Here is an 11,799-nt window from a genome sequence, read left to right as displayed (position 1 = left end):
TTGTTTGTCCACCCGTCTCTTGAGGATTGACCACAAGTTCTCAATGGGATTAAGGTCTGGGGAGTTTCCTGGCCATGGACCCAAAATATCGATGTTTTGTTCCCCGGGCCACTTAGTTATCACTTTTGCCTCATGGCAAGGTGCTCCATCATGCTAGAAAAGGCATTGTTCGTCACCAAACTGTTCCTGGATGGTTGGGAGAAGTTGCTCTCGGAGGATGTGTTTGTAACATTCTTTATTCCTGGCTGTGTTCCTAGGCAAAATTGTGAGTGAGCCCATTCCCTTGGCTGAGAAGCAACCCCACACATGAATGGTCTCAGGATGCTTTACTGTTGGCATGACACAGGACTGATGGTAGCGCTCACCGTGTCTTCTCCAGACAAGCTTTTTTCCAGATGCCCCAAACAATCGGAAAGAGGATTCATCAGAGAAAATGACTTTACCCCAGTCCTCAGCAGTCCAATCCCTGTACCTTTTACAGAATATCAGTCTGTCCCTAATGTTTTTCCTGGAGAGAAGTGGCTTCTTTGCGGCTCTTCTTGACACCAGGCCATCCTCCAAAAGTCTTCGCCTCACTGTGCGTGCAGATGCACTCACACCTGCCTGCTGATTCAACCCCGATCCCACAGCTGAATCAACTTTAGGAGACGGTCCTGGCGCTTGCTGGACTTTCTTGGGCGCCCTGAAGCCTTCTTCACAACAATTGAACCGCTCTCCTTGAAGTTCTTGATGATCCGATAAATGGTTGATTTAGGTGCAATCTTACTGGCAGCAATATCCTTGCCTGTGAAGCCCTTTTTGTGCAAAGCAATGATGACGGCACGTGTTTCCTTGCAGGTAACCATGTTGACAGAGGAAGAACAATGATTCCAAGTACAACCCTCCTTTTGAAGCTTCCAGTCTGTTATTCGAACTCAATCAGCATGACAGAGTGATCTCCAGCCTTGTCCTTGTCAACACTCACACCTGTGTTAACGAGAGAATCACTGACATGATGTCAGCTGGTCCTTTTGTGGCAGGGCTGAAATGCAGTGGAATTTTTTTTTGGGGGGGGGATTCAGTTCATTTGCATGGCAAAGAGGGACTTTGCAATTAATTGCAATTCATCTGATCACTCTTCATAACATTCTAGAGTATATGCAAATTGCCATCATACAAACTGAGGCAGCAGACTTTAAAAATTAATATTTGTGTCATTCTCAAAACTTTTGGCCATGACTGTATATGCAACGGAAATGTTTACTGCATAAAAGGTCATGCCTTGACATAGGTCAGGAGGTTAAAGTGATTTAGAACGCTACTTACATTTGGCCTGGGTGATGGTGTCTCCGATAGTAGTGTGGATGTAATGCAGGCTGTACACTGGAAGGACCAAGGCTAGACTGGGAGCACACACACACACACACACACGCACACACACACAGAGAGAGAATAATAGGCACACACGAATAGGTGCACACGCACAGAGATGAATAGGTGCACACACACACTTACATGCCACACACACACCACAACATTTTCATATTTTGCACAGTTCTAACAAAGAACACATTTGCAAGAATCACAGATCATCTCCACAAAAACTCAAAAGTTGATCCACACAACAAAACAAAAATGTCTTAAAAACTTGTCATCACTGAAGCTAAAACTTTCACAACTTTTTCAGACATATTCTGCTGAGCTTTGTAACTTATTTTTTACAAGTACATTTATCATTTGAACAGTTCACTCCTCACAACTTTGTAAAAGTATTCATTCCCCATTCAAATGCAATATTTCTTATTTTGCTCCAGATATCTGCATGCTCCAGTTTAGTGCACACATTAAGGACAGTCTCAAAAGGGTTTGGTCTAGGTGGTACACACACATTTAGGACAGTCTCAAGAGGGTTTTGACTAGGTGGTACACAGCTACAACCAGAAGTTACTTTGTTTGTAGCAGGTTAGGAGAACTTACGCAGCAGGTTAGGAGAATTGGGTTAAGGTTAGGATTAGTTAAAACGCTCTCCTAACTTGCTATGAAAAGTCAATTCCGGGCGTATCTGTACTCCGTCTAGTCACAACCATAGAGATTTATAGAGGACTCATCTTTGTATCTGTGCCATTATTGCATCATTGGACAGCGTCATTGAGGCAATCTCCATTTTGAAGTAGTACATTTTCTTCTTCACAATTGGCTGATTCCTCCTGATGACCCGGTTGGACATGACTCCAACAGGGTCACCAGGAGGGATCAGCCAATGAATTTGGATGTCCACCCAGTTGACGACATTAAAATCTGAGATTTGCATAACTAATCCAAGATAGACCACAGACTGTCGTTTCCAATGGGAGCAAATTCATTATAGTGGGCAGAACAAGCAAGGAGGTGGACAGAGACAAGCACAAGCTAGCGAGATCCTATTGGCGTGTTCTAGCATGTATTTGCATATTTCCCTTAGGGAACGCATACTCTGAAGTGTGCATGTGCAATAGCTCAATTCGCCCTTGCACCCCTTCTAAACAACAAAACATTGTGAAACTTTGGCAAAGGGTAAAGTCTACAAAACATAGTCCACTCTGTAAAATATTCTAGTCTTGGGGACCAAAAACTATCAAATGCTTAAAAATCGATGAGAAATTAGCAGAATGTGGGCCAAAATCCATCCAGCTGCATCTTCTCCCACTGCCTGCCACTGGGTTTCCTCTCATCACCATTTTTGGTGGCGAGTGGAAATGCCACCAGGAAGCTTCAAATGTACACTTCCGGTGAAACATCTGGCTCATTGTTCTATCTGCGTTACAATGTTGGAAGCCAACAATGGCGCTACCTGTGCTAAAACTGCCTTTTGGCCACTAGAAGCCCCTATTATTCTCTATGGCCACGACCTTTCAAGCGGTTGCATTGATCAGGTGTCAGTGCACTACTAGTAGTCATAAGAGATGAAAACAGTGACCCCTATTCTTCTTCTAGATAGGGCCCTGAGTTTTTATGGAACCTAGTTATATGCCTTGACCAGGTAAAACTCCAGACTCTTGACCCATGAGAGTTTTCTAGGTCAAGTCACGAGGTCAGAATAAAAACTCAAGGCCCTAAAAAGGAATACTGTACATGGTATACTCAGGTAGGGGTACAAATACAGTACATGTAGCTGTTACCTGTAATCTGTACCCTTTACAGGGGCATATGTGTACGATCTTTCGCTTCGGTCTATGTACCGCTGTGGAGCAGAACACACATTTGTCATCAAAGGGACAGCTCACCCCGAAATAGTCTAAAAAAGTGTTTTTGTTTTTCCATCATGTTTTAGTTTACCTCATCCTGGGACTTCACTAGTGTGTGTACGGTGCGGTGGCCGGTTTCTCCATTAATCATGTTCGTTCTTATCTGAGGACAAAAAAACACTTAGCTCTTAGGAGCAAGTTCAACCCACAACAGGATAGAATGTGGACACAAAGGTGGAAGCATTAAAGAAGACCGTCAGTGGTCTCCATCTTACCTCTACTTTAATCTCATCCTCCAGCTCAGCGTCCAGGAAGTCCAGAGTTACAGGCTCCTGAAATTTAGGATTCTAGAGTGCGAGACAGAGAGCGAGAGAGAAAGTGCGAGAGAAAGTGCGAGACAGAGAGAGACAGAGTGAGAGAGAGACAGAGAGTGCACGCACGCGCGCGAGAGAGATTTAATACAACATTTACTGTTTTATAGATTGAATCAACCCAGATAAGAGTTCACCCAGGAATTATTTAAGACAGTCTATGTTAAATTACCTTTAAGGGTGACATTAGTCATGCAAAAGAGAACAGACCTGTGAAAAAAACAGCCTACCTGTCTATTTGAAATATTATGGTTATTTTGCTTACTGCCAATTAGTCATGCAAAAATTACCCTATGTCCAGATTAAAATGATTTCCAGTCAGGATTTGTCTCAATCTTTGTCCGTGAACCCTTCATCATGAGCCTAGACAGATACAGCACCAGAACTCCAAAACAAACTTTATGAAATAGGAGTTGAGATATTAACAGGAGCTAAACAAAACCATTTAATACAGAGGTACAAACACAAACATACAAAGATACGCAATGTGCCAACTTTACCCTGCCTTCATGTACATATCACTTTACCTCTACCTACATGTACATATTACTTCAATTACCTCGACTAACCTGTGCCCCCGCACATTGACTCTGTACCGGTACCCCATGTATACAGCCTCGCTACTGTTATTTTATTGTTGCTCTTTAATCATTTGTTCTTTTTCTATTTTATTCTTGTTTATTTTGTTTTTATACATTTTTTACTTCAGTTTATTTTAATAGATACTTTCTTAACACTTATTTTTCTTAAAACTGCATTGTTGGTTATGGGCTTGTAAGTAAGCATTTCACTGTAAGGTCTGGCTCATGTTGTATTCGGCGCATGTGACAAATACAATTTGATATCTACCTCAGGTACCTTATTATTATCTATCCTGATGACTAGTCACTTTACCCTGCCTTCATGTACATATCTACCTCAAATACCTTATTATTATCTATCCTGATGCCTAGTCACTTTACCCTGCCTTCATGTACATATCTACCTCAAATACCTTATTATTATCTATCCTGATGCCTAGTCACTTTACCCTGCCTTCATGTACATATCTACCTCAAATACCTTATTATTATCTATCCTGATGCCTAGTCACTTTACCCTGGCTTCATGTACATATCTACCTCAAATACCTTATTATTATTATTATTATTGTCTATCCTGATGCCTAGTCACTTTACCCTGCCTTCATGTACATATCTACCTCAAATACCTTATTATTATCTATCCTGATGCCTAGTCACTTTACCCTGCCTTCATGTACAGTACATATCTACCTCAAATACCTTATTATTATCTATCCTGATGCCTAGTCACTTTACCCTGCCATCATGTTCATATCTACCTCAAATACCTTATTATTATCTATCCTGATGCCTAGTCACTTTACCCTGGCTTCATGTACATATCTACCTCAAATACCTTATTATTATCTATCCTGATGCCTAGTCACTTTACCCTGCCTTCATGTACATATCTACCTCAAATACCTTATTATTATCTATCCTGATGCCTAGTCACTTTACCCTGCCTTCATGTACATATCTACCTCAAATACCTTATTATTATCTATCCTGATGCCTAATCACTTTACCCTGCCTTCATGTACATATCTACCTCAAATACCTCGTACCTCTGCACATTGATCTGGTACTGGTACTCCCTGTATTTAGCTCCACATTGATCTGGTACTGGTACTCCCTGTATATAGCTCTACATTGATCTGGTACTGGTACTCCCTATACATAGGGCGGCAGGTAGCCTAGTGGTTAGAGCGTTGGGCCAGTAACAGAAAGGTTGCTAGATCGAATCCCTGAGCTGACAAGGTAAAAATCTGTCGTTCTGCCCCTGAACAAGGCAGTTAACCCACTGTTCCTAAGCTGTCATTGTAAATAAGAATTTGTTCTTAAAGTGACTTGGATTTGATTGAAAGATTGTTGGGAAAACCACAAGTTTTCACCTTCAAAAATCGAATAAAATCGTATTCATCACATGCCGAAAACAACTTGTGTAGACTTTACAGTGAAATGCTTGCTAACGAACCTTTCTCAACGATGCAGATATAAAATATGAACTAACACCAGGAATAAAACAAAATACACAAGAATGGAGCTATATACAGGGAGTACTAGATCAATGTGAAGCTATATACAGGGAGTACCAGATCAATGTGAAGCTATATACAGGGAGTACCAGATCAATGTGAAGCTATATACAGGGAGTACTAGATCAATGTGAAGCTATATACAGGGAGTACTAGATCAATGTGAAGCTATATACAGGGAGTGCCAGATCAATGTGGAGCTATATACAGGGAGTACCAGTACCAGATCAATGTGGAGATATATACAGGGAGTACCAGTACCAGATCAATGTGGAGCTATATACAGGGAGTACCAGTACCAGATCAATGTGGAGCTATATACAGAGAGTACCAGTACCAGATCAATGTGGAGATATATACAGGGAGTACCAGTACCAGATCAATGTGGAGCTATATACAGGGAGTACCAGTACCAGATCAATGTGGAGCTATATACAGAGAGTACCAGTACCAGATCAATGTGGAGCTATATACAGGGAGTACCAGTACCAGATCAATGTGGAGGTATATACAGGGAGTACCAGTACCAGATCAATGTGGAGCTATATACAGAGAGTACCAGTACCAGATCAATGTGGAGCTATATACAGGGAGTACCAGATCAATGTGGAGCAATATACAGGGAGTGCCAGATCAATGTGGACCTATATACAGGGAGTACCAGATCAATGTGGAGCTATATACAGGGAGTGCCAGATCAATGTGGAGCTATATACAGGGTGTGCCAGATCAATGTGGAGCTATATACAGGGAGTACCAGTACCAGATCAATGTGGAGCTATATACAGGGAGTACCAGATCAATGTGGAGCTATATGCAGGGAGTGCCAGATCAATGTGGAGCTATATACAGGGAGTACCAGATCAATGTGGAGCTATATACAGGGAGTACCAGTACCAGATCAATGTGGAGCTATATACAGAGAGTACCAGTACCAGATCAATGTGGAGCTATATACAGGGAGTACCAGTACCAGATCAATGTGGAGCTATATACAGAGAGTACCAGTACCAGATCAATGTGGAGCTATATACAGGGAGTACCAGATCAATGTGGAGCTACAGTCGTATGAAAAAGTTTGGGCACCCCTCTGAGGCTGCATAATAATTTACTCTGTCGTCACAGAAAATGATCACAGTGGCATGCCATTCATTTTCTAATAAAAGCTGAGTACTGGGGTATTGTCCAGACAAAGTTTTTTAGTGTAGCAATATTAAGTTGTATGAAATTAAATCAGATGTGAAAAACAGGCTATGCAAAAATTTGGGCACCCTTGTCATTCTGTTGATTTGAATACCTGTAACTACTTAGCACTGATTAATTGGAACACACAATTGGTTTGGTGAGCTCATTAAGCCTTGAACTCATAGACAAGTGCATCCAATCATGAGAAAAGGTATTTAAGGTGGCCAATTGCAAGTTGTTGTTCTCTTTTTTTAAATCTCATTTGAAGGGTGGCAACATGGGGGCCTCAAAACAACTCTCAAATGACCTGAAAACAAAGATTGTTCAACATTATGGTTTAGAGGAAGGCTACAAAAAGCTATCGCAGAGATGTAAGCTGTCAGTGTCCACTGTGAGGAACATAGTGAGGAAATGGAAGACCACAGGCACAGTTCTTGTTAAGGCCAGAAGTGGCAGGCCAAGTAAAATATCGGAGAGGCAAAGGCGAAGGATGGTGAGAACGGTCAAAAACAGCCCACAGACCACCTCCAAAGACCTACAACATCATCTTGCTGCAGATGGTGTCACTGTGCATCGTTCAACAATTCAGCTCACTTTGCACAAGGAGAAGCTGTATGGGAGAGTGATGCAGAAGAAGCCTTTTCTGCACACACGCCACAAACAGAGTCGCTTGAGGTATGCAAACGCACATTTGGACAAGCCAGCTTCATTTTGGAATAAGGTGCTGTGGACTGATGAAACAAAGATTGAGTTATTTGGTCATAACAAGGGACGTTATGCATGGCGGCAAAAGAACACAGCGTTCCAAGAAAAACACTTGCTACCCACAGTAAAATTTGGTGGGGGTTCCATCATGCTGTGGGGCTGTGTGGCCAGTGCCGGTACTGGGAATCTTGTTAAAGTTGAGGGTCGCATGGATTCCACTCAATATCAGCAGATTCTTGGGAATAATGTTGAAGAATCAGTCACAAAGTTGAAGTTACGCCGGGGCTGGATATTTCAACAAGACAACGACCCAAAACACTGCTCAAAATCTACCCGGGCATTTATGCAGAGGAACAAGTACAATGTTCTGGAATGGCCATCCCAGTCCCCAGACCTGAATATCATTGAGAATCTGTGGGATGATTTGAAGCGGGCTGTCCATGCTCGGCAACCATCAAACCTAACTGAACTGGAGATGTTTTGTAAGGAGGAATGGTCCAAAATACCTTCATCCAGAATCCAGACACTCATTAGAGGCTATAGGAAGCGTCTAGAGGCTGTTATTTTAGCAAAAGGAGGCTCTACTAAATATTGATGTGATTTTTCTATTGGGGTGCCCAAATTTATGCACCAGTCCAATTTTGTTTTGATGCATATTACACATTTTCTGTTAATCCAATAAACCTCATTTCACTACTGAAATATTACTGTGTCCATCAGTTATTTGATAGATCAAAATGAAATTGCTGATCCAAACACCCAATTATTTATAAATGGAAATCATGGAAATTGTCAGGGGTGCCCAAACTTTTTCATATGACTGTATATACAGGGAGTACCAGATCAGAGTGGAGCTATATACAGGGAGTACCAGATCAGTGTGGAGCTATATACAGGGAGTACCAGATCAGTGTGAAGCTATATACAGGGAGTACCAGATCAATGTGGAGCTATATACAGGGAGTACCAGATCAGTGTGAAGCTATATACAGGGAGTACCAGATCAATGTGGAGCTATATACAGGGAGTACCAGATCAATGTGGAGCTATATACAGGAAGTACCAGATCAATGTGGAGCTATATACAGGAAGTACCAGATCAGTGTGGAGCTATATACAGGGAGTACCAGATCAGTGTGGAGCTATATACAGGGAGTACCAGATCAGTGTGAAGCTATATACAGGGAGTACCAGATCAATGTGGAGCTATATACAGGAAGTACCAGATCAATGTGGAGCTATATACAGGAAGTACCAGATCAATGTGGAGCTATATATATGTATTTAATTTGATCTTTATTTATCTAGGCAAGTCAGTTAATATCACCAAACCACAGCATTTGTCTGAAGTCTTTACCCATACTTGTGTATTTATTTAATGCACAGTAATGATGTTTTGATACAAGAACACCAGTGACATATTTCCTCAGGTCAGTTTATGGGAAAGCTGTGAGGCGGACCTTAAACTAAAGACTGATGTGAAACACATGGCTACGTGGGCGTAAGCTCCATGTTCTCCCTGTGTTTGTTGTGTGGAAATCATGAAGTGTCCCTCGCAAACCTTCTCCACACAAACCCATATGGTGACCTTTTCCGAGATAGCACTAGGGGAAGCTAGCCAAACAAAGCTAAGTGTGGCTAGGCTACGCTAGGGTAATGCTAAACTATGCTAGCCTAACACTAGGCTAACGGTAGGCTAACACCAGGCTGCTAAATCTCCCACACCTTGCTAACAGGTATATCGGGGCTTTGCTTAACAAGGTTGTGCAGCATACTGTGATTAAAGGAACAGATGAGTGTTGTAGTTTTGTGTGTGTGTGTGTGTGTGTGTGTGTGTGTGTGTGTGTGTGTGTTTGTGTGTACTGTACTGTACCTTTGGGCAGAGGTTGGGATGCAGCAAGACATAACCGTTGGGGTCAATGGCAAAGTAATAGCCATTTGGTCCAAACTACAAGAGATAGAAAGAGACGGGATAGTTAGTGTGTGTGTCAGTGGTATTGATGGTGTTCTGGATGCTTAACATAGGCTATGTGGGTATATGTCAGTGTGTGTGTGTGTGTAGCACACATGCGAGTGTGTCTTACTGTAAATCTCGGCGTTAGTCTTTTGATGTCGTCCAGAGACACATCGATAGCCATCACTCCCAGGATCAGCTGGTTTTGGGGCCTCTGGGAGAAAAAACAAACAATGAAAAGTGGTATGAGACCAAAACAAAGCATTATATAGTACCTTACTCAGAGGGACCCCTAGTGCTTCACACACACAGTAGTATATCACTCAGAGGGACCCCTAGTGCTTCACACACACAGTAGTATATCACTCAGAGGGACCCCTAGTGCTTCACACACACAGACACAGGCATTCACAAAAACAATTTTACTCCGATGACTCAAGTCCCTTGGCGACTTTAAAAAACATTTCCAAAGTAAAGAGCACAGTGGAGATAAAAAAAGTCCTTTAGAAATCCTTGTTGTTACTGTGACTCATTAACGAGTCATTCTCAGCCTGGCTTTAGTCATTACAGGTCCATCAAACACCATCCATGTATTGATACGTAGGCTGTGTGTGCTGTTTTTAAATGTATGTAGTTCTGTTCTTGAGCTGTTCTTGTCTACTAATTGTCTGTATATTTTGTGTGGATCCCAGCAAGAGTAGCTGCGGCTTTCACAAAAACTAATGAGGATCCTAATAAAATACCAAAATACCAAATAGCATCATCTTGAAGCAGTTAGCTACTGTTATCAGATGTCGTTGCTTCCTGTGGCACAGAGTGGGCAGGCTTTGAAGAGCGAAACTATATCAGCAAAATGGCTGACAAGTACCTCAACAAGGAGATAGTAGAGGAAGAAAGGACCCACATCGTAATCAACTGCCGAGCTGACAAGGTACAAATCTGTCGTTCTGCCCCTGAGCAAGGCAGTTAACCCACTGTTCCCAGTCCTGTGGTGTGACCCAGTGTTCAGTTCTGGAGGTGAACATGGCTGAGAGGTCCTCAACCCCCTGCTTCTGGGACATACTGCTGTGCAAATCAAACACACTTCTGAAAGCTCATTGCGGGAATGCAAGTAAATTAGTAAGTAAGCAGTCAGCCAGCCAGTCAGATAGCAGTCAGTCAACCAGCCAGTCAGTCAGACAGCCAGTCAGTCAACCAGCCAGCCAGTCAACCAGCCAGTCATTTAGTCAGTCAGTCATACAGCCAGTCAACCAGACAGTCAGCCAGCCAGTTAGACAGCCAGTCAGTCAGTCAGTCAGTCAATCAATCAATCAGCCAATCAGCCAGCCAGCATGCCAGTCAGCCAGCCAACCAGTCAGTCAACCAGCCAGCCAGTCAGTCAGTCAACCAGCCAGTCAATCAGCCAGCCAGCCAGCCAGCCAGTCAATCAGTCAGTCAGTCAGTCTGCCTGCCAGCCAGCCAGCCAGCCAGCCAGCCAGTCAGTGCTGTACCTGTAGTCCCCTCTCTTTGTCAGCTTTGGTGTTGGTCTTGTTGAAGACTGGAAGTGTTCCTGTGATCACCAGACCCAGCTCCTGTAAACCAGATCACATGTATTTTCAGTCAGTCTCCTTTAGAACAGCATGTCAACACCCCTACTGGTTTTATCAGACTGATAACAACAGGTATAATATGCACCAGTTGAGGCTGGTGGGGGGGAGCTATAGGAGGATGGGCTCATTGTAATGGCTGGAATGGAACCAATGGAACGGAGACAAACGTGGTTTCAATATGTTTGATGTGTTTAATACCGTTCCATTGAATCCATTCCAGCCATTACAATGAGCCCGTCCTCCTATAGCTCATCCCACCAGCCTCCTCTGCTATGCATTCTCTATGCACCTGTATACTGGTGTAGGTTGTGTTCATGTACTATAGTCTATAGTTAAGAATAGTACTTGTAATGAAATAGTAGCCTGGTCCCATATCTGTTTGTGTTGTAAACTCAAGCACAAGCAGATATGGGAACAGGCTAATGTACTAGCCCTGAGGAGCAAGACAGATTATTAGTGAGAGTCCATAATAATAACTTTCCATTGGTGTCAGACAGGGCAATTAATGACGCAAATACACTTTCCAATACAAACACCAGCTATCTAGTTGTAAATAAAAATAGCAGAAATAATGGGAAGCTGTGCAGGGTGAATTTGGGGACAACAAGGCATACACAGGGTGTCAGGCTGTTGACTATGGTAAGTGTAGATACTGTATTATAAACTTGCTATGTGTGTCCGAGTGCAACTA

At 42.6% G+C, this 11,799-nt stretch overlaps 1 protein-coding gene across 3 annotated transcripts in view; it reads right to left on the bottom strand.

Annotated features, from left to right (window-relative positions):
- The window catches only part of LOC115180504 (voltage-dependent calcium channel subunit alpha-2/delta-1), a 184,577-nt gene that overhangs the window by 33,273 nt on the left and 139,505 nt on the right, over positions 1–11,799 (bottom strand). For all 3 annotated transcript variants that reach the window (XM_029742646.1, XM_029742647.1, XM_029742649.1), the window contains exons 16-22: positions 11,010–11,090; positions 9,650–9,733; positions 9,439–9,513; positions 3,479–3,550; positions 3,295–3,366; positions 3,138–3,199; positions 1,306–1,382 (exon numbers count right to left, since the gene is read on the bottom strand). In XM_029742646.1, the coding sequence (XP_029598506.1) occupies positions 1,306–1,382; positions 3,138–3,199; positions 3,295–3,366; positions 3,479–3,550; positions 9,439–9,513; positions 9,650–9,733; positions 11,010–11,090 (523 nt within the window). The remainder of the gene's footprint in view (positions 1–1,305; positions 1,383–3,137; positions 3,200–3,294; positions 3,367–3,478; positions 3,551–9,438; positions 9,514–9,649; positions 9,734–11,009; positions 11,091–11,799) is intronic.

Source organism: Salmo trutta, chromosome 40, assembly GCF_901001165.1.
Source record: "Salmo trutta chromosome 40, fSalTru1.1, whole genome shotgun sequence".
In the NCBI taxonomy this organism is placed as follows: domain Eukaryota; kingdom Metazoa; phylum Chordata; class Actinopteri; order Salmoniformes; family Salmonidae; genus Salmo; species Salmo trutta.
This window is presented reverse-complemented; position numbering and strand designations above follow the sequence as displayed.